Source organism: Pagrus pagrus, assembly GCF_965226575.1.
Source record: "Pagrus pagrus genome assembly, chromosome: 8".
NCBI classification, from domain to species: Eukaryota; Metazoa; Chordata; class Actinopteri; order Spariformes; family Sparidae; genus Pagrus; species Pagrus pagrus.
This window is the reverse complement of record NC_140192.1, coordinates 16,886,186-16,910,545: the sequence shown is the minus strand read 5'-3', so window position 1 is coordinate 16,910,545 and position 24,360 is coordinate 16,886,186. Positions and strand designations below refer to the sequence as shown.

Below are 24,360 nucleotides of genomic sequence, written 5' to 3'. Positions count from 1 at the left end.
TCTGCACTAATCATCAGATAGTCACAGTTAGTGATAAGCTGGTGGACATAATTGAGCATTTAGCTGCTAAAGAGCCGGATGTTTCCCTCAGGAGTTAGTGGTGACTAAAATCTGATCTTAAAGGAGAGTGAACATGGTCTACCAGAAACCCAACTCCAAATGAATGTTGCTCTCAACATGTCTAAATAGGCATCTATTAACCCCGTGGTAAAAAAATATATTGAGGCAGACGCTAAAACACATGGTTTGATCCTTTAAAGCCAATTTCGATTGGGTTCAATTCAATTAGACTTCACAGAGGTGTTTATATGAGCTCATGACATTTGAAGCAACCATACCCCAACCCCCTTACTGCTTTATTAGACTGCATGTAAACACAGGGTGTGTTTGAATGTTGTAACCAGGACTTTTTGGTTCATGCAGGTCAAGGTCCAGTATCTCGGGCGCATCGCTTTAACTGAGAGTTACAGGACTTCAGAACACTCCGTGTGCGTTCTTGGCTGATTCCTGCTGCCAACTTTGTTTCACAGACACAAATGGACGAGAAGGAAAAATGCAGCACTCTGGTTTTGGCCCGCATCCACATTCCCAGCAGTGGGTTGCTGATGTTGGAGGAAGATCAGGCCTCTGCAGGAACACACTTGGCTGGACTTCTGATTTCTTTGAGAAACACGTTTACATAACCAGCGCCCTTAGATCATCCTTATGCAACCACCCAGGATTTTAGAGTTAAAAACACATCGCTCATGTGCCACGTACTTATCATACCTTCATCAGGGTGGTTTAGAGTTATATAATGACAAAGGGTGAAAAGACCAAATGCAGAAAAGAGCGATGAGTGAGAACAGGTAAATGTATTCTGGCAGTCAACAGACTTTGCCTTGTATCGACACGCATTTGTCATTTGCCAATTGCCCTTGAGCAAAATGCGGAATGCTGCCTCGTGTTTCAGGTGAAGGATCAGCCAACTGCAGATGAATTACAATCCAACTAACGACTTCAAACGACTTTCTGAGACTTAGATGATCGACACCATTTAAATGTCTGCATGTTTAGTTTGCGGCTAAAGCCAGGAGGACATCAGCTCAGCTTAAGACAGAGACTGAGGCACGGGCAAACAGCTAGCCTGTCTCGGCTGAATGGTAAAAAAATTAAATAAAACTCTGATGGGCCAGATTTGACCAGCGGGTCCCACTTTGGGCAACCCTGGTGTAGAGCAGCACATCCATTCGATTACGCTGACATTTTAATTATATTTCAGGAAATACCTTCTTGTTTGAATGACCTGACTGGATGATCATTTGTTTAAGATGATTGCAGGGAGGGAGAGATCGACTGCTGGGTGAGCTAGATTGATTTTTAACAAGATAGAGAGCAGCACACTGCACTGTAAATTCATAAGCTTGTCCCAACACAAATCTTCTATACTGTAGGATTTCAAGGCAGGATAGAGTCATGTCAGGCAGGATTCATCTCTACCTCCTGTCTTGCCTACATTGTTTCTAGGTTCTTCTTTGGACTTTGGGCCATTGGTGAAACAAACAATCTATCTGAAAATGTCACGTTGGGACCTGTGAATTGATGAGAATTACATTGTGAATGTATGTCAGCTGAAGTTTCTCAGACAATTGATTTAGCCTTCACGGCAGAGGACAGTAAACACAGCTCCTAGCTGGATTAATAGGGGAACCCTTAACATACTACCAAAACGCCACCTTCATTAAAATTCACAGTATTTTCCTCCTCAGTCGGCATCCTGCTTTCGTTGTCATGGGAAACCCATCCCAATTAGTGGTCAAAGGCTCCCGATCCATTATGAGCCTTTTGGTGCTGTTTTATTCATCTTTAATTAAAATCAAAGAGCTACACGACTGTCGACAAATGACTGCACTAGATTATCCGTCATTAAATTACAGCAGCATCAACAGAAATAGCATCAAATACTTGTTAGTACCAGGCGCCATATAAGATGTTGATTTGTTTCTCAAGGCGGAACGCAAAATGCAAAAGAACGCTGAGAAAATTTGACATTAAGCCTTTTCCTTCCTGCTCTGCTTTGCAAAATGTAAAAAGAAAGTGTTACACTACTGGGTGCATTGATAGATTTCATGATCAGAGTCTGACGCAGCTGCATGTTTGATTTATCCGCTACACAATGATGAGTACAATGTCCATAAGGGTGAAAAGAAATCAATTAGGATTTCTGCACAATTCTGACTTTATTATTAAGTTAATCCCTCAAAGCCTCCTGAACCATGAGAGTTAAGCCGTTTGTGGTGATATCATGGCGGCTGTCTTCTCTGACTGCCTGTCCCACTGAGAGTGCTATTCTTCTGTACGCGTAGCATTAGCATAATCCTTGGCCTGCGCCTGCCCACCTTCCCACCTGTGCCTTCACACAAATCCCAAGAAGATTTCAGTCTGAGAGGAAGAGGAGGCCTCACCTAACCTCACAGTTCTTCAGGAAAAGGGAAATGAACCCTGAGTGGATTATCTGGAAGACATAAACCCCGGTATTATCTAATGCGGTGGTTCTCAAGAGTTTTAGCCCATCAACCCCAAAAATTCTGATTTGTGACCCCCCAATGGGTGCACATATGCAGAGTGGGGTGATGAGTGACAGGGATTTTTTAGGCCTCCTTTTAAGACACTCCACTAAGTGAATTTGAATCAATTTGGATTCACTTCACAAAAAGGTAAAACCTACCTCAAAAGATAAGAAAAATCATTTCCTTCTTACATGAGTGATTTTATGAATCTTGCAAAATCATCAGAAAATACAGATTTGTTTTTTTGTCTAAAGGCAAACCAAAAAAATACACAAAATGCGAAAAACAAACAAAATGGTCATGTAAACTATTTTTAAAAAAAAGAATGAAACAGGGCGAGAGCAAGGCAGGTCTCACTACAGGTTTTCTACAGAAACTGTTGATGATTCCCATCTCAGTAAGGTGGCACAGACAGGATGATTTCTATTGATTTTCTATTGAAAAGCAATTATCGGTCTTTTATCAGTCTCACATATTGGTTTAACCTTGGGAATAAAGTCTTTATCTGTTTTCTTGAATCAACAGAGGTTTTGGGGTTTTTCCCTCACATTGACAATCCAAACCTTAATGAAGACTGAAGTGCCAGACTTTGTTCCTCAGAGCAGCTGAAAAACTTGGACACATTCCATCGAACACCACCAAACATCCATAATCCAGTCTGGCTTTGGACCAGGTTTGGCTCTTCACACTCTCAAAGGGATTTAACCAGTCTTTCATGATCAGGCTCTCTTTAATACATGTTGTACCTGTGAATCAACACTGGTCCGCCCACCCACCTGCTGCAGTCCATTCCTGAGATCACACTGCTTTAGAAAGAGCAAGGAGATCCCGCTGAATGGTCATGGGGCCCAAGAGTGCTTTGGAGACGGAGCATAAAGGGACGCTTTTATTGTTTTCTGATAAATGGGAAATGGACGAATCCATAAATCTGCCGGATTCATTCAGTGCCGCAGGGCTAAGTAATTAAATAAGTCATGTGCCAGTTGGCACAGACTCGCCACAGACTCCCCTCCTCCGATAGATCTAGCCGGGCAGACAACCGGGCAGCTTAATAATTTCCTTTGTTGCTGGTTAATTGGCTTTCTGTGGCGTCTGCCATCAGCATTTGCATTACACAACAACAGAGAGACCAAGGAAGTCTTTGTGTTCCATCAAAACATGGTATCATCAACAAGGAGACAAGATTTTTCCCATCTGTTATGCAGGGAAATGCGTGAATGGTGCAAAGGAAATTATTTAAAAAATGTATTAATATGAACCAAAACTCAGATTCCACCATATTTACAGGGTAAATTCAGCTCTGAGAACAATGAAACACTAAAGCACACACGCACACAGTAATACAGACATCTGTTGCTGCTTTTGGGAATTTTTATCCTCAAGAATTTAAGGTTAATTAAAATTCTCATTACTTGCTGCTTTTTTCAATTAAAACCAACCTCAGCCTTACACCCTCAAAACCCAAAATGTCTTAACTTTGCATGCGCCATCATTCAGTTTATATATATATATATAAAAAAAGTTCATAATGAGGTGACTCACCAGTCTGTTGTCAAACAGTGCTCTCTCATTGGTAAATGTCCCAAAAATGGTTGGCTGAAGAGAGAAAAAGAGAACAATCAGTTACTTTCATGCAGACCGAAACAGGGTTAGAAATCCTCAATCATTGCTCCTGACCAACACTTCCAACCTCTCATTTTATGCAACAAGGCAATGAAATCACAGTGAAAATAGCCTCTAATTAACGACAAACTTCATACTGTCATACAACACAGGTTTCTGAAAGGACTTCTTGAAGATTCTTCTCACACCCTAAATCCCTAAAAGTCCAAGTCCATCTAGATCTGCCTTTAACAGTCCGAGGTTTGTCTTAAAAGGGTGTTTTTGTGGTAACAAATCTTAATTTAGGCAGCGAGGTGGAGGCTAGATAGAGTCACAGAAGAGCAAGGAAGCGGCAGAAACACCATCTGACACTGATATCCCTGGACACCTGTCAATCATGTTGCAAAGCATCCATTGACAAAAACACTCGCTTTTCAGCTTCAGCCGCACAGCAAAAACTCCCAAGCACCTAGTACCTACCAGGTCTTACCTCTTATTAAAAGCGATTTAGAAATGAATGACACCTGTCTATGGCATTGCTTCGCCTAATTAATTTGCATATTGAGATCCAGTCACAAAGCAGGAAGAATCAAGATAACAGAAAAGCTTATTAATTCCAGGTGCAAATGCATGGATCGGACACCATTATCCCGATAACTTATCCAGGAACGGATTAGATAAGTTGTTTGTGCTTGTATTTGATTCTTGCCTTTTTAATCAGCTAGAGACAGCTGAGAGCAAGACAGCAAATAAGAGGACAGAGATGATCAATGACACTGCTGCATGCATTGTAAGCAAAGGGTCAGTGACTTAAGCTGCGTTCCAGACACAGAACAAAAAAAAATTGAGCTTTTGCTAGAAACTGTACAATGGAAAGCCACTCTAAGCCAGAATTCCTATTTGTAGATGCTACATTCATCTACCCAGACTTCAGAGGGAGCAGTTTTCTGACATCACACAACAATGGCAGTAGCCTATGACTGACAATGGTAACACTATATGTTGTGTCTTAACTGTGATTGAACCTCTTCAACACTACAAAGCCATATCATTGGCCTTCTATTGAAACAACAGTCGCTCCCGTCTCAGCCGAGCCTTTCGGACACCTTGACGCCACAACAAGGTAAAACAAATGAATCTTTTGGCACAAAGCAGCGACGGAGCGGAAACCTGCTGAGCTCTGGGCATTGTAGCAAACTGACGGCACGGGGGGAAAATAATGACGCTAATAAAAAAAGCTAAATTTATTACAGCAGGACAGGTGCTGTCGCTGAGAGTAATGGCAGTTATCTGTGTTTAATGTGGGCCTGAATGTGGGCGGCACATCCAGGCTAATTAAAGCTGAAGTTTAAAATACAGAAAGAGCCGACGGAGCAGAAATAAGTGCTTCCCTTTGCAAGTCAGATGATGACCGACGCTGAACAAAGAGACATACAGGAGGCAGATCTCAGGGTGCTCCTTCACACAGTCGTGCAGTCTCCACACGCAGAGAAATGACTGGATTAGAAGAAACACGACAAGCTCTCCGAACCAAGCATATAATTAACAGGGTTCGTCGCAGCATTCAGAGGCAAGGAGATGAGACACTAAACAAATATTTCCTTTCTGTTTGCAGGGGGGAATTATGGAGAGCAAACAGAAGTGATTTCACAGACTCTTGATTCAGCTCTGTTGTGATCAGCATCCAACACTCTTGAGTTTTACAAATTAATCACTGAGCAAACTGCAGCCTGAGAAAGGAAAAGGTGCATTCTTCTACAAGTTAGCTCTCTGGTTTTTGTATTTTTGTATCTCTGCATCTTGGAATAAAAAGTCACGACACAGAAGTAAAGTTTCAAATCTCCTCTCTCTTTTTTCAGCAGTGTGAAAAATAACTGAAAATGACCCTGCAGCGCCCACTTCCATGGGCTGCTGTCAGGGTGGGCATTCGCTCAACTTTAATCTCCTCAAGTTGAGCACTGGCAGGGATTTATGGGTAAAGGCCTACAGCTGCATGCCGTTGCATAACTCAGCCCTATTAGCCAACCTGTTTCTCTGTGACACAGAAACAGGAAATCGATGGGAAAGGCCACTTTGATGCTGCCATGCAAGATGTTGGATTTATTCTCCTTTTGGTGGAGGGTAACATGTGAGTGTGTGTTTGATTTAGTGTGCATAAGTTTATGTGTTTGTTGGTGTTCAATCGCTCTCCTGCAGAAGAAAAAACCTTGAAGATATTTTTACTGAATAATGCAAACGATGCGGAGATAAAATAGAGAATGATCTATTCTCGGGAAATGACTCATCTGATGCCATAATAATGTATAGAGGAAATCCTCTTTAACCATATTAGCGAAAAGAGGGATTTAGCCGATTAAATCCTGGCGGTTGCGAGCCGTTTGCATTATCTGGCCGGAGGATCAAGAGATCAACTCATATTTCACAAATTCTGCATACAGCCTCCTTTTATTGTACAAGGCAGCCACTGTACAGAGCTCCAGCAGACCGTACTGGCAGGAATAATTCCCAAAACCAAAAGGCACGTAATGACCGATATAATTTACAAGCCGCTTGGATAATTCCAGCAGAACTAGTCCATCCATCCATTTTTGCTCTTGATCAGATGGCCTCCCACGTCGGGAGTGGACATTTTGTCTCAGCGTGACCGGTGTAATCTCGGACCTTTATAACCCTCCGTTGTGCCAGCACACTCGCTGTTCCCAAATATCACTTATCCTTATTAGTTATTAATACAGGCTCGGGCCGAGCTCTATGAATCATTTATGGGGCAGTGCAGAGACTAATTGAAAAGAAAGAACAGATTGTGGTAAAGGTCATCAGTTCAGTGTGCTTTTCAGGAATTATGACGGGGAGGCAGCTTGTGAGGGCTACTGCAAGAAAAGTCACAAGGTTATTTTTTCAGCCTGCAGCCACTAGCAGGGCATCTACGAACAGCCTGAATGTAATGTAATCCTATTTGAGGGCTTAATCCATTAACACGGTTATAGAGAAAAATGTGGGGTTTATTTGTGTCTGACTTCAGAACAGCACACTGCAGGCAGCAATAAGGAAAGTTAATGTGCTGGTACCTTATGATTGTAATGATAACAGATAAAATTTTACCTCCGTGATAACAGAGTTGTAAAATCCTGACTGTGAGTCCGGTGTACCGCTACAGAGAGTTACAGAGCATTTGAAAACAATGAATTTTGAATTTTTGGATGAACTTATCTTTTAGGATATTCTTTAAAAGCTTGCAGTTGGTTGTCACTAAAGTGTATGTATTTATCAGAATACAGAACTGTTAACATTTTTAGCCACTGCGCAAGATTTGAAGTTTGTCCTAAACTCTATATCTGAAACAAGTTCAAGCGTTAAAAGAATTATTTAACTTGTTTTTATTTGTAAGACTCTTACAGAGGATTTAGGAAAGCAACAATGTCTTAACTTACTTGCTGCTTACATAAGCTCGTACAACTAACCAATGCAAATCAAATGTGTTTAGAAGTGAGCCATGACTTGGCAGAGGGACTTGATTAGACTGCAAACCACCACTGACATATGCCCAACTTGATGATTTCTTCTTCTCTGTTTGCTGAATTCTGTCGTGAGGTGCAGCAGTGCAGTCTGTCTCCAGCTAGTCTTCACCTGAGTACTTGTGATACGTCAAAAAAAAATGGACAACTGATGGGCTTCGAGCTTCACGCATGGAAACATCACAACACTGTGGGTCATTTGGAAGCACTAAGTATAAGTCATCCACGGCCATTTCACCACGTATTACTGCTGAAAACTGTCGCCAAAGTGACGAAGAAAGACAACACGAGGAAGGAAGCAATAAACACAAACACATCTTTTAAACAACACAAACCTTAACAGGATCCCTTTAGATCATCCGCTGTGCCCCTCAGCACATCCCTCCTTCCCAGTCATCAGATAATTGCTTTGGGGACTTGGACCTCAAAGCAGTACTACTACCTGTGACCTCTGACCCGTGACATCTTACAACCACAAAGCTGCTGATAGAGGATGACCACTTGGAGACCGCTGATCTCTGACATCTGACAAAAACTGGGTTATTATCTTGATGACAGGGACGGGCCTGAACTCAAAGTGACCTGCTAAAGTTGGATTTCCATGTTTATGACAAAATGCAGACCCACAGCTTTTGACCCCACTGACCTCTCCTCTTCATCCTCATGAACAGTCCTGCAGGTTGCATTCTGTTTTTCAGTCAGGTTTGTCAGTTGTGATTTATGTCATTTCTGCCACTAGCGGTCTCTCAATCAAAACAATCAAAACAAAATACTAGTATGCTGACGATGGAAAGTAGTGTGGGATCATGGGAGTTGTTGTTTTTTATTGTTAAACAACCACCTTTGCTGAAGAAAATCTATCAGACGTGACTCAAGCAGAAATGTACACAGAGGACGGAATAATTTAAAGTTTATATCACGTTATGTTTAGTCACTTTCGCTGTAGAGTTGGGTACCGTTCACATTTCAACCAATTGAGCCGGTACCTGGAATTCAGTACTGACACCCAGCGGTACCTTTTTTTTTTTACTTTTACTCTCTCTGTATTAACAAAAAGAAATTTCAGTTCTAATCATGGGAACCATGGGAGCAAGTTGAATTGTGCACTTCTAATTTTGAGTTTTTTTCCATTATGTGTTAGCATCAAGCTAATGTAATTAGCACGTGATATGCTTCATAGTTAGTATGTACTTCAGGTACTATTGGTTTCATACCAAGGTTTTGGACCATGTAAGTGAAGGTGCAGTCGGCTTTACCGACCGTGATCAGCTTTCCCAACAGCTTTCTGATACATGTCGTGCTGTGTTCAGACAGGTATAAGTATGTTTGAAAGCCAAACAGCTCAGTACAGATTTAGACGAGTATCTGGAGGACCTTTCACTACAATGGACTTCAACTTACGTAACAACAACCTTCACAGAATGAAACGGGCAGACTGTGCCAGAACAGATTAGGTCAAGAGCACATGCTGGAAAAAAAAAAGTCCGGTCTTCAAATCCCAAAATACAATTTTAACTCTAACTGACCCTGTTAAGACTGACCACCAGCCTTGTGAGGATGTCATGTGATGTTGTTACAAAACATGGGGGAAGTTTATGTAATTTCTGGGCAGCTGCCCCTGCCCTGGTTAGAAAAGACTTCTGGAGCATATGACTCGGTCCGTCATTCACCATGAACCAGGTCATGAGCGAATCAGGCCACACTGCTGCTGAGTGATCATGTATTTATAGACAGTTGTGTTATTTTGATATCGGTCACAGATCGACTTCTGTATGTTTCAATTGCCATGTCGGCTGGTTCTCCGAGCCCTTAGTCTGATTTTTATAAGAGTAAAATATATAGGCTGTGAGTCTAAATTGCATTACATAATTCATCATGTCTGATAAAAAAGAACAGATCAAGATATTTTCTTCACATATTCAAAATTATATTATTGAAATTCTGATTTCATGCGAGCAGTAATTCCATTTTCCCTGCTATTATTTCTCTCTGTAGATGAATGAGGGTAATCCACTTTAGTATCAAACCGCATGCTCAGTTCAGTTCAGCTGAATCAAAGGAAATACTTGATTGATGGAAAAGCAATCATAAAAACAAATGAAAGACCAGATAATGATGCAACAGCTCAAAACTGTACCATTTATACAGGGCATTGCTCATCAGTGCATAACACTGACTTCTCAGGCTACGTGTTGTCTTGTTAAAACACAATCTAATTAAGTTTCTCTGGTCTCTCTGCATCAACTCTAAGTGCCCTCAACAGGCTCAGCCAATTCGCAGCAGACTGAGGATCAGCTGTTTCAGAGGAAACAATCACAACAGAAAGTGTTTACCTTGTGCTATAAAATGACAACAAAGCTGACTACACAATGTTTAAATTGGAAAATAATCCTGTGGGCTTTAATGCGGAGATGGCATGCACACTGTAGGTCTGGGAGGAAATTAAAATGGAAGCATGCCTGTGCAGAAAGCCTGGGAGGAAGCAGATTTGCCTTTAGCGAAGGAAAAAGGGGTCAAACCCAGTGGAGTTACTGACCAGAGACGCCCCTGAAAACACAACCAGTGGGAAATGTAAAGGTAACAGAAGAGAGTACTTCATGAGTGGTTGGTTAACCTGTAAACTCTTATATTTCTGAAATTTTGAAATCTGGCAATATCAATAAAACATATATTTGTATTAGAAATGTTTGCTTGCTTAACATTCATGCCACAGTAAAGGAGAACTGAAAGTATGTGGGCAGTGAAGTTTAAAAGTAGCGTAAATAAAGAAGGAATTTGGGATGTGGTCTATCAAGGACATTTTATTACTGGACGCAGCGTTGGAGGTGGAGCCCCGATCATTCCTGTGAAAGTTCAATATCCCAGGTATGAAAATACCTGGATTGCCGACCGAACCGGCTAACTTTCGGTTTAGCGGCCGGCTAACTTGAAAGAGGATCAATTAATTTAATCATGCGGCTCTTCTAGACTTTCCAAATGTTACTGACCGAATGGCTCAAATTGTGTGAAACGAGTCATTTCGCCGAGGTTGTGACACTCAAAAAAATGTATCCACCGTTTACATACGCTTCTTTCACAATGGGTCTATTGTTGTTTCCTCCTCGGTTACGACTGTTTCTGGTGCTTTCGTGACGTGAATTGTGACGTCTATGACGTACAATGTAATGTTTCAGATAAACATCCCAGACGGGCCGCCCTGCCTGCGGGAAGTGGGAATGGGGTCAATAGGAGATTTTTACCAGGTTGACCCACGTTTAAAAAACCTGTGCAGACCAAAGCGGTATATGATTGCGCCTTTAGTTATCCGATCCTAACAGGTTTGACAAAGCTAACTGGAGAGTGACCAGAGAAAGCAGACAGTTGCACACATCCACACAGTCCTGAGAAGAAGTCTTTTCAGGCATGAGAAGTGAAGAAAACTACGGGTAAGATGCTTTAAAAATGGGCAGACGCAAATCAGCCAGAGCACTTCCAAAGAATTAAAAGAAAACAAAAGAAAACAAGTACATTTTGCCTGCTCTTGCAAAACAAGTTCCAAACATTGCTGACTACTCTTTCACACATGTCCCTTTCTGATAAACACTGCAGCCTGAAAACGAGGAGGTGTCTTGTGATATCGACCCAGGACATCGGTGTGAAAATTGTCTTTTCCCATGAAGTACTTTCTGTCTCTGCTGACTTGAGGTCTGTGGGTGGCGTAGCGGTTTGTCCTCCTCCACTGGCTTGTGTTTATCGCCCGGAGAATTTCGTAACAGTCATGAAGCCCTTAGTCTTCCGATCAGAACAGAAGCAGTTCTGTATTCACTTCCCCGAAGTCTTAACCAACTTTAACCATAATGGAAAGGTTAACTACTTACTGTGTAACAGCTGAAATGTCAAATCTGCACATTATTCATTTTTCCAAAATAAACTCACACACGATCTGTTTTGCTTTCTGCTCAGCTGACAGTTTAAAAGTGTGGTGATTATCAGTCTTGTGTTGTTTTTTAGATCACATACTGTATGTCAAAAGTGAAGTGTTTCTCACCTGTGACCCACTGACACACAAACTGGTGAGACACCACATGATTTTGTTTTGTTTTTTTCCCCAGTCTTCTATAAGCATGTGGGAAAGCTGCAAGCAGATACTGCAAGCAACGTAGACATTCATACATTAAGGTGTCACAATGCACAAATGAGACCATATGTCTACTTTTACAGAGCCAGTTTTGATTTTCTCCAACTCTGTTTTTATTCATCCATTTAGTTGCTCCACATCTCCATATTGAGACTTTATGTAATTTGGTTTTGGTTTTGTGTTTTACCCCTACCTACAGTACGTTTGACATTATTATTTCTTGACCTGAGGCATGAGGCCTTTTAATGAAGCGCTACAGGTTTCTTTGCATCATCTCCACAGTTATATTTGTCTCTTTTGAAGTTGGTATTTCTCCCAGTTCAATTATCGCTGTGCGGCTTATGAACTAAACCTAAAGCCTGCAGTATAACATAGCGTGCATACAGTATATATGCAAATGAAGACATTAAAGGTATGCAAAGTCAATTTCATGCATACGACAGGATGAAGCTATCTCGTTTGATCTAAGCCACCGTACAGTCTTTGGCAACTCTCTTGGTGGCCCAGTTAGACCCGTTTCTTTCAAGATAAGAAGTCATTCATGTTTATTTTAACCTGTTAAGCCCAAGCAGAGCCCAACTGGGCTATTTTTTCAGCACTTAAACATAAAAGTGAAATATATAGTTTGGTACTTGAGAAATTTTAAATGGCACAGATGTCGCCAAAATGTTCCAAAATGTGTCAAAATGGCACATTTGGAGATTCTGCCTGAGTACTCTGCACTAAAACCTCTCTAATTGTGCTCTGATTCACTTTATTAGTGTGAAAGTTGGCAGAGGTAACGTTCAGATGTTTTGCTTTGGTTGGCCAGAGATTTGGAGCTGCAGCTGCATCATTCCTCATTCAACATTCATTCGAAAATTGTCATTTTAAAAAAAAAAGTTTTTTTAGTATCCTTTGTGGTCTATGCAGGTAATAAGACATAAAGTCATTTCTGCGCTTTTGTTTACAAGGGTGGAGATGTGTAACATCCATGACGTGTTCAAATTGATCCAATCTTCTGAAAAATCAAAAAATATGTTTTTGTAAATATGTAGAGTATTCAAAAAACCGGTCACTAATAAATACTTTGATTCAATACTAACTTTATTAAAAGCTAACTAAATAATTTCCTAAAGCATCTGGGTAAGTAGGATAACTTCTAACCATCTCACTGGTTTGTTGACCTTCAGAAAAATGCAAAATATCACAAGACTTGTGCTTTCAGCATTTGGCACAGCGGAGGCAGGACAGACAAGCAGGTTCAGGCCAGGCTGCATCTATTCGAAATGTTTACTTGGCACAGGAAAATCAGCATTAAAGAACCATCTCCTGTGTCGGTGGCCCTCATGGGGTTTCAGCAGACCTGGCCAGAGAACAAAACAAGCCCAGTGCTGACCTCATGCTTCTCAAATGATCCACGCAGGATGTCTTCCCAGTGCTTTGATCCTGGATGAGGTAACTGCAAGCGAACACCTCCGAAGCCTCAGTGCCCAGCGACCTCACAGGGTCGCTCAGTGAAACTCAAACCACCGGATTACAGACTCATTCAGGTCTGTTTAATACTCACTAGACTGACAAAGGGAATTAGGCGAGAGTGTGAGATGAAAGATGTGTTTGGCTGCATTCTCAGACAAGCCTGTGATCAACATGCGAGACACAGACAGAAGAATGATGAGAATTAACTCATTAAAGTGCTCAAGTGTCCATATTAGTATTTATATGTTGTACTGATCACATGGCAGACTTGTCTGGTTAATTTGTTTCGGGCTGAGATGGACAGATGTTTTAGAAACGGTTTGCAACTACATAATTATCTTTTCGTGCTAATGAAGGTTTTCTGAATTAGTTATATGGTGCGATAGATAAAGAGGATGACATTGAACAAGAACGGGTAAGAAGAGAGAGCAAAGGGGGAGAAAAGGGGGCAGTCAAACAGAGAGAGAAGATCAAAGCAGTGGCCTCCAGTGTTCGGTCCTGAGTGGGAAGAGTGTGTGTGTGTGTGTGTGTGTGTGTGTGTGTGTGTGTGTGTGTGTGTGTGTGTGTGTGTGTGTGTGTAAATGTGTGTTATACCATCTTCAAAGACATTCAGCAGCTGCCCACTGTCCTTGCTAACCTTATGAGGCCTTCTACACAAAAAGCAGACACACACTTTATGATTCACACCTTGGCGTGGGTGACTGAGCGCTATCATATCAGGTATCTCTCTGCTGAAAGTCCTTTGTTTGGACAGATCTGGGAAGAATTTGATGAGCAAAACTTTAAAAATAAAAATATTGTCAATAATATGGACTTAAACACTAAATCAGATATCGGTAAAGGGTTGATATGTTCAGAGACAGCCTTTATACGTAATGCATTCTTCTAGAAAACCAAGATAGTAGTAGTACACATTAATAATATGTAGTTTTCTGTTTATACAAATTATCATTCAACACCGAATGCTAAACTGTTAAAGGCTCCATATATAATCTTTTACGGTTCCTACTTTTATTTTGACTGAAGATGTAAGAAGATGATGTGTAGTCCACATCTGAAAACACAGCTGCATGTGAATCCTCTTTAATGTTCCAGCCTGCTCGCTAAAAGTTACCATGTGATGTTTTCAGCCAGTTTATCAGCACACAGTGTTTTGTGTGCAGTGAGTCAACTCTGCGGCATGTTTTGTACAGTCGGCTTCTTGTGCGTGTACGCGAACGTACTGTTCCTTCAGCACTGAGGACACAGACACACAACAGATACAGTAAGTCATTTAGGGTTTCAAGTGTTTACCTACCCGCTGTTTGGAGGAAGGCCTCAGTCCAAGATGGGGCTGGCTCCGACACTGCAGGGAGGGAAGGAGAGACACAACTATTAATGAGAACAAAATGTCATCAGAAAGATGTATCATTTTGTACGACTGAAAAACAGTATTTTACTCTTTTTAAATTGTTCTGTCACATTAAATTAATGATGCCTTGAAGCTGAAGACCAGGCTTATAAGAGCTTATGTGAATATATAATCTTTTGGAGCATGTTTTTAATGAATTAGCATGCGTTGATGTCTGACATAGTGACAAAAAATAGGTCTATTTAAAAATGTCACTTCTAAATCACTCATACTAGGTTTGCATTATCCTGGAGTAAGGAATAACCATCATGGCTGACTGTGACAGACCGGGACGCATGTCAAGCTAATGAATTCAGCCTAAAACATATTTCTCTGTGACAATCATTCTCAAAATCACAGACGTATACATTAAAAGGACCAAAGTTAGTTATGAAACAATGAAATTTTATAGACATTCCCGTTTTTATTATATAACACTCATCAATTGACACACCAGACAAACCATGTAGACAGAGGTACAGTAGATGGGGTGTGTCAGTAACAGGACCAGATAAGATAAAATTACTGCTGTTTACATCTGCAATGGTGTCGATCGTACACCAACTGGAATGTTGCATTTGGCTTTTTTGGGGGGGAAAAATAATTAACTCTGTATTTCAAAGTAGTTTGAACTTTGGTACTTGGTATGGATGTTATGCAAAGAATGGCTGTGTACCTGTACCTGTGGCGGGGGTGGGGGATAAAGGTGGGCCATAAAATGCTTCAATGCATAAATTATATACCTGGGCGGCCTGCTCAAGTAAACTGTATGTGTGGGAAACACTGCTGGATGACTTATATAATATTGTATTTGAGAGATATGAGCTAAGATATGAATATGATTCTGATTTTAAAAAGTAAATCCTTAGATGAAGATAGATTTTATTTTTATTTATTATTATTCTTTTTGTTAATCCTAATTAGGTGGGTCACTATCTGAATATAGAGGACACTTCACATTATGCACCTTTACAGCATTTCACTGTATAAAAATAGAAGTGATGGTAGAAATTATCTAAACTCGTCTTTGTTTGTTTTGTATCGTTTTGGTTAAAGCACTTTGTAACATTGGTTTTGTAAAGCACTACAAAAATAAACTTCATTAGTCTAATTATTATCGTTAGTGGACGCCGCAACGCTACACACTTGCTTTAGCTTTCATCCATGTTGGTGGTCGCCTGGAGGCTCCCAACAAGAATGAGGCCAGAACCTCATTACAGTGACAAGAGATCAGACAAAAAGACAGATTTCGATTTTATGATAGAAAGTATGAAGAAAATATAATCTTGTTGAGAAAAGCAGAACAACTTGATCCCCTTATAACAACAGATAAGTGAGCCTGATTCCCTCCTGGCTGCCATCAATCCAATTTGTTTTGTTGCGTTAACTCCACCTAAATGCTGCAAATGCAAAATGCAAATGGCTGCATTTAAACTGCGAGCATTAAGACGAATAGAGGCCATTAGTGGTATTTAAAGATGAACATGGTGAGAGTATTTCACAGGAGACGACAGAACAACGAATCCTAATGAGTCTTTAAAAGGCTCGACGTGAAGCTCCCAAAGGAGTTATTTACAAAGAAAAAAACTCTGCAGAATGGTAATGAATTCCCAAATGAGGAGAAACACACACGCACGCACGCACACGTACACATACACGCACACACACAAAAATGAACAAACACACTTTGAACACTGAAAAAGACATTATTTGATGTCGAGATTCTAAGATTTTGCAGCACACACACACACACAATTGCACACACACAAACAGCACACAAACTCACATATACGTGCACAGCATATCTTCTAGTGCAGCGAAGATAATGTTTGATGTAGAGATTCTTGCTTTTTTTTAAACACACACACAGAATTACACACAGAAACATGCCCTTGAACCTTTAGATGATTTGATATAAAGATTTCTCACCAACACACACACACATAATCATACACACACACACACACACACACACACACCTTTTAGCCCAACAAAGGTATCATTTGATCCAGAAAGAAAGAAAGCAGGAAGCGGCAGTAAACCTTCAGGAGGAAGCAGGCTTTTATTTTACAAGCTGCACCATCTGGAGATTTTTGGGGGTTATGATGGAGAGTAGGTGTGAGATTGGGGTGAGGGAGGGTGTGAGGGTGGGGGAGTAAAGGTGACAGTTGAGCAGGTGGTCATATGCTGCACACATTTCTGCTGCACACGAGTGCCACAGGTTTCAGCTGACGGGTCGATGGCTGGACGGAAGTGATTTATTTATCCCCGAGGTGACTGATGGGAACTGTGGAAAAAAATCTATTTACCTTTGATACACAAAGCCGGGCATCTTTTCTACTGGCTTACTGTAACTCAGTGGGTTTTTCTCAAGGCTGGTTTCTTTCATGAGAAGCTAAAGCATGTTCCTGGAGTTTTCAAGGATAAACCGGTTTGTACAAATGAACTGGAAAGAACACAATCACCAGCTTGTTATTTTCACAAAAGATGTTTAAATTTGGTGTTGGTGAGAGTTGAGTGCACAACTGCATATTCCCGCGGCCTGAAATAATGGAGACCGGTGCGTCTCGTATGCATGTGGCTGCTCCAACCTTGCTCACGTGTTCGGCGATGCTAGGACCTTACAAAAATTGATGAGATACCCCCGGCAACTGAAGAGGAGGCAGTCAGTACTGTACATCCGGCAAGGATACTCCTTACACCGAGAGGTAAGGAAAATTGTGTAGCATGTAGACACAAACAAAGACATGCAAAGTGCTTCTATATATTCTTATTCTTGCGGGCACACACCTGTACACACTGTACATTACATAACAAATTATATCCGGTCTGCATCCTTTTAAACATGAAACATTCACTCCCCAATGCCTCAAGTTCACTTGCGTGTATCAAATTTCCCACAAATGAAATGAACAAAGCACGGGCAGATTCACTCTCGGCAGCACAACCTGAGGCAAAGATGTGTCTGCTCAAGCTGTAAGCGTCTTAGATGGAGCAAAAAATTTGTTTTAACAACTTGTCTGAGTGGTGATGTAATGTACGGAGGTGGGAGCAAGAAGGACAGTGGGAAACAACTGAAACAAATGGACCTCTGAAACCAATCCTCCCACAGCCACATAGACTATTTGGAACATGATGTAACATCAGTACTGAACACAAATAACTGTTTTAATGACTTGGTTTCTAGGAATCCGCCAAATATCTTTCCTTTCAACCTTTATGTCTCCCAGGAATGCTAAAATCACTGACTTTCTCATCACAAACTTACTTTTTTAACCTACTCACTGTCATGATCTTGTTAATTCTTTGAAATTCAAAGAGAAAACACATCATCCATCAATTATGATACTGTTGAAGTGAATGCCTTTATTCTGCTTACATCACCTTATGCCAACAAGCAAATCAGCCTCTCACTCAGACAGAAGAGAAATCCACAGTTAGGAGCTACAGATATATATATATATATATATATATATATATATATATATATATATATATGTTTCCATGACAGACAGCAAGATTCAGATTGTTCCATGGTTGAAACAAAGGAAAAAGTGTTTCATCCTCGGTTTTCACTGTCTGACACTTTTTTCTTTTAGTTTTACTCCTGCAGACAATTGCCGTGACCTTTAGAGGAATATTACACTGCGGAGAGGAGGGTGTCACGGTGGCCATGACTGAACGTATCTTTGATTGGAGCAGAGAGACGAGTCGCGGAGACGGTAGGGTGAGGAAAATGAGAAACGGGGGAGGAGATGGAGAGAGAATCACCTCGTGTCTCTCCCGTCTGATCACAAGCACAGCGGGACATTTTGGCTCTGACATTCTAGTTTCAGGCATCTCATCCATCACTTGGATTTTTGTCATCTGTCGGCGGCAGTCAGTTTTGGAAGATTTGCGTCAAATGAGAAGGAAAATAGGCTATAAAGTCTGATCGCTGGGTGCGCAGACACATAGAATAGAAAACACTGAAGATGCAAGTTACTGAGAGACCAATACAAGAGGGTGGAAGTTTTTTGCTAATATTATTTTTATTATTATTATTATTATTATTATTATCATTATTATTATTATTATGCTTGATTACTCCTAAACCATAAATAGCAGATAGTGTCAAACATATCCAGTTTTAAATCTCAAACAGCCAGGTAACAACAGATCATCATCACCTGAACAAGAACTGAGAATCGTGCCTGCCCAGACCTTTTAGTCTTACCTTTATTTTGTCTTTAGGTGATATTTAAAGTGGTTATTCAGAAGTCAAACAAATTGTTTTATATACTGACTGCAAATTACAGCAACAGGCAACTAAATTAAACCTTGAGTAAAATAATAGATTTTTCTAGGTTTGAACATTGTTGGAAATGTTGGCGACAATGTAAGCACACATACTCTAAAAAAACATAACTGTCTTTAATGTAAACATCTTATATATTATATTTTAAGCCAAATGTCTGACCAGGCAGGTGTAACTGCTGACTCTTATGTTCACATTAGTTTAAATTGATTTGTTTCTCTTGGACATGTAGTTTGGGTTAATGAACAAGTGTCCCTGGTGCCCCAGGGTTATGTAAAAAACAGTTGAAGATGGAGTTGTGTCAGTCATGTCAAATCAGCTCAAAAGAGTGAAGATCATCAAGGCTCAATAATCTCCCAGGTTAGATGTAATATTCAACTCCACCAGTGGATGGATGAGAGAACAGGGTAGCCAATGTTTGGATGGATACAGTTTGGCCTGAAGGCCGCAAGGTAACCACTGCATTTCTTCCTGTCAGGGGTGTGAATGTGTGCACCAATTTTATGGTCTCTGTGGCAGTCAGGTCAGGAGAAACACTCATTACAAAAGTGAAAAGTGGAGGGAAGGTCGCAGCATCTCTGAAATCAATTGGTTTCTTTCTCTTGGGAGCGTGAACATGTCCGGGTTTTTCTATATTGGTCACAGACAAAGAAAACAACCAATTGACAGAGTTGAAAACATATTGTTCTTCTTTCTGTTGGATTCTCACTTTGTTTTCACTCAAGGGATCAGACAGAACAAGAAGAAGTTTGTGAGGAAATGTTCGTTTAAGGTTATTTTTTTAAGACCTTTTATCCCTTAGTGAGCAGTGGTTGGTTAGAATGGATTCGGTGTAATATCCATCATTTCTTTTTAGATTAAAGGTGCACTATGCAGTTTTGGTGAAGAAATTTTTATCTGAGGAGAAATATCTTCATTGACTGATTTTTGTTATGCTTAAACAAACCAAATAAACAAACTCTCTTTGTTTTCATAACTAAATAAATGGATAAACAAACTGACCATATAGGACAACAGTTTTACTTTGTGTATATGTGGCGGACCCTGCCACCTTTCTCGCTTCAAACAGTGTTCTTGGGACCTTATTTTCCTCAGAGAACAGCTTGTTTATTCAGTTATGGAAACAATAACTTTTTCTACGTTTGTATTATTACCTCATTAATATTGTAAATATTAAAATTCTGAATTTGAATTTATTCTCATAAACTACATCATGCCACTTAAATGACTTTAACCTTGACCTTCGAACTTTGTTTGGCAGGTATAACAGGATCAGTTTCCCCACTTTGTATATTTTGGTTTCTCAAGGTGCTTATAGTTTAGATACAGCCTACACACCAATGCATTGAGGAATCTGATAATGAGACCACATTTAATCCACTTCAGCAGTTTGTCTGGGATCCTGCAGCAGTCGAAGTCTATGTCTGTCATTTCGAATCAACCGATCTAACCTCGACGACCCCGGTGACCCTTCACTGCTGAACCCCCCTCACCCCCGCAGGTGAGCCAGTTCAGTGGGTCACACAGGCTCATCAGGAAAAGTGCTCGACCGCTGTGGAAGGTCAGATGCAGTAATGTGTGTGTGAGAGAGCGAGAGTGTGTGTATAAAGGTCACATGGGACCTCAGTGCATCACTGTATTAATGAGGTATGAGGCGTCAACAGGGTCACGGTTGGTCCTGTGTGGGGGGGGTCAATTTCAACTCGGTGACCTCTTAACAGTGTTGACTAACAGCATTCACGTCAGCGCTGATAGGGTTTGGTCACATGGGTTTATTGACACAAACAGACAATGCCGATAAGTGTTTTTGTGTGTGTGAAGTCATACAGACGTAGCCACTGTCGAGGTCGTACGGTTCAGACTAATAGACTGTTTTTATGTCTATTTTTTTGTTCCCGAGTCTGTTTGACACCACGGGAGTTGCAGCTGAAAAAAACTGTCATAAAAATAAGAATACATCTAAGCAACACAATCATTTAATGGGATACATAATTTTACACATTCACACAGTCGGGAATTTTTTATCAGCTGCCCTTCTGCACTTTGGCAGCTGTAACCAGCTGTGGGCTCAGGGTGTTTTAGAGGCATCTAGAGCAGGAGTTCCCAACCACTGGGTCGTGGACTGGTGCCAGGCCTTGGGTCGTTCAGTACCGAGCCGAGAAAACCAAGTAAGAACTAAGGGGGCTGTTGTAATTGTCATTTATGTACTGCATTGTGTTTTGATATTTATTTTCCTGCATGTCACCCTTCTTATTACATATCACAAGACAAATAATTTTCATTTAACATCAAAATGTTCAAATATATATTTCCATGTGTATTGTGCATTACGCTCACACCAGTGGCTGTGATTGTGTGTTTTTAACCTGGATGTACTTAACTTGCTCCATTTGTCAAATAGCTCTTCTTTATAATAATATAATATATTTATTCATTATATTCAATGATTTTCATGAACTTTTCAGACACCTCGCCCTTTATGTGAACGTACTCATGGCTAGATGTGGAAAACCTGAGTTGACTTATCGAGTTGATAACCAGCTTTGCGTGACTGCTTAGCGTGATCGTGATTGTTAGAGTTGGTGAAGCCAGATAAGAGAAAAAAATATATATCCTGGGAATGTTGAACCGGCTTCACACTTAAGGCCTCTGCTTCCTCTGTGAATTCCTCGCAGAGCTGTCCAGTAACTGAGACCCTCTGCGGCTGACAAGAAAGGCACGTTTGGACAGGGTTGTACTGTTTGGCCAACGCTTGTTAGCGCAAATAAACATCAGACTGCAGCTTATACTCATAACTGAGTGTTATGATCTGCTGTAGCTGGGTGCAGAATGTGTGTCGAGTCACAAGAACATGCAAGTTTTTGTGGTTTTGTACAACACCCCTCTCCACCCCTGAATCTCACTCTGCACAACAGTCACCGTGTGAAAAGTGATTCAAGACTCGAGCTGCTATTAATATGCACATGTGTATGCAATAGTTTTATCAGCAAATGGCTGTGTGTGTATGTATGTGTGTGACTACCGATGAGCCTGAGTGTGTACTGTATGAGACACTGTTGTGTGCATGCGAATGGCAGGGGGTATCCTCCTCCTGAATGCAGAGCGCATCCAGAACATCTCATTGCTATTCATGTGAATGACTCTCCTTGAATCAAACTGCAGCCAAAAGCATATTTGCACAGAGTTAAAATGCATGTTGTACTGGAAGAGAAATCTAGCAGAGATTCCCCCTGAATGAAATCTGTCTCACTCCATCAAGTCGCCTAATGTTTACAGAGTAACTATTGAACAATGGAGGGAGACATTCCTGCCATCCTTACAGAGTATGTTGAGCATATAGTGCATCATCTGTCTGGCTTTTTCATTCCACCAACTTTACTTCTCTCCTTTGAACTTGAGCTACAGAACTGATTAAAAACATCAAAGCAAGGTCCACCAGTCTCCACCAGCGATGGAGAATATTCTCAAAGCTGCCGTCAAGTTACTGTAAGTTGATTTATTGATTCTTGTAAACTCACACCAATGAGTTGAAGTTATGTCTTTTAGAATAACTTCAAGAAAAGGCAATTAAGGCAATTTTATAAAAACATAAAAAGTGCCTGCTGAAAGCAGAAAGTTAAGCTAATGAGGTGAAAACTGCCTTGTGGGTGGATGCGATCATGAAATTTATCACATTTCTTCTTTGATTTTGGTGGAATTGTCAGTGTGGATTTTGCAGATTAGAATTTGTTCTGCATTTTGTATCGAGGACATGATCAAGTTGCAGTTTTCAGTGCATGTCTTTATGTTGTCCTGCCTGTGGGTATACAAGAGGACTACTGTGTCATACAAATCAGAGATTATTAATAGAGATATTAAACTTACCTGAAAACACATGATTATTTTTGGCAGGTGATTGGAGTTAGTGTGTGTTGCATCTGATGATCACGATTACCACTTCTCCTAAAGGTCCTGTGTGGCTGACTTATGTGATTGCCAGATTGCCAACCAACCAAAATGTGGAAGGCTCTCTGAAGCCACCGTTTGGTTTGTCTTTTCTGGACTACTGTGGGAACATGGCGGTGCAACTTTGTGGACTCAGTGGAAGAAGACCTGTTCCTTCTGTATAAGCAAAAGACTCTAAGGTAACAAAAAAACAAATATTCTTAGTTTCAGGTGATTTTACACTAATGCATTCAATGGGAAATAAATTGTATAATTTGGTGTGTATTTTGTATTATTTCCCAGTCCAGACCGCTGGATAAACGGTCAACCGAGCTAACTAGCAAAGGGCAGCTACAGTTAGCAGCAGTTAGCAGTTACCCTGGTGATAAACTACCCCCTGTTTGTTTTGAGTATGAATTCAGGTGGACAATTCTTACATATTGCTATATTAGAATCAAATCGGGGACACTGCAGCCATGTGGTACGCGTCAAAACACGCTGGGATGCCAAACTTCAATGAAAATCCAACCTTAACTCCTAAATCGAATCTCAACCATTTGAAGGAGAAATGACCTGACAAATGTCCTCACTCTGTGAAGTCCTCACTCTTGATGTCTAAAACCCAAAGTCCTCACAAGGATAGCAGCACAAGAACACACATACACTTTAGAGTCCTTGATCCGTGTTTGCAGAAGTTTATTTGACCTTTCCTCGCTGGAGGGTCAAATAAATGAAACATACATGATGTCAAGCATGTATGACCAGCCACAGTAACATACTGCTTATACAATAACTGACAGCTGGTGACGCCCAAAACTGCCGTGTGAAACTCCTCATCGCTCTGTTCCCTGCAGAGCCCCACAATGACTAACCCCCAGTGGTTCCTTCGCTCTGCCCTTCCCTTCCTTTCCTCCTTTCCTTATCCACTCCCCTGTCATGTTCACACAGATATGATAAGGGGTTGTATTTTGCATGTTCTACCAGGCAAGTTGACTAAGGATTCGATTTCTAACAGCTTCACATACTCTCAATTATTGTTCAATGCATGTGTTTTGAGCCAGCAATGTAATAGAGGATTTTTTACACCTTCAACAAAACCATGTCAAAAACTGACCTCTAAGACAAGAACAGGTTGTTATTCTTGCGACATAGCTGCATGATTTTTCTACAGATTGAGGCTTTGATATTCTTAATTCATCCTAAATCATCACATAAGATAATATAAAACATGCTTTTTTCTGTTTGCAAGTGCAGTAAAGACTCTGTTTGTGTTCATGTGAATTTATTCAAGCATTTTAACACCCCCTCCAAAAGTTGCATGGCATCAGCTTTTAATTTAGGTAATATTTTTACCATCAGTAGAACAATAATTCACTGTCTCTCCTCATATCAAGGGTTGTGCTTGATATGAGATGGATCAATAATAAGGAGGTGCGATGGTAGTTTTTATGAGTCAGTGGAGAAATCACAGTCCCTCCCCTCCTCACTCTCACTCTGGACCACATACT

The 24,360-nt window shown here is 40.7% G+C and overlaps 1 protein-coding gene across 1 annotated transcript in view; it reads right to left on the bottom strand.

Moving 5' to 3' along the window:
* Positions 1 to 24,360, bottom strand: part of rasgef1ba (RasGEF domain family, member 1Ba) — a 110,332-nt gene that overhangs the window by 76,297 nt on the left and 9,675 nt on the right. The window contains exons 2-3 of the mRNA XM_084360985.1: positions 14,539 to 14,586; positions 4,092 to 4,145 (exon numbers count right to left, since the gene is read on the bottom strand). Of these exons, the coding sequence (XP_084217111.1) occupies positions 4,092 to 4,145; positions 14,539 to 14,586 (102 nt within the window). The remainder of the gene's footprint in view (positions 1 to 4,091; positions 4,146 to 14,538; positions 14,587 to 24,360) is intronic.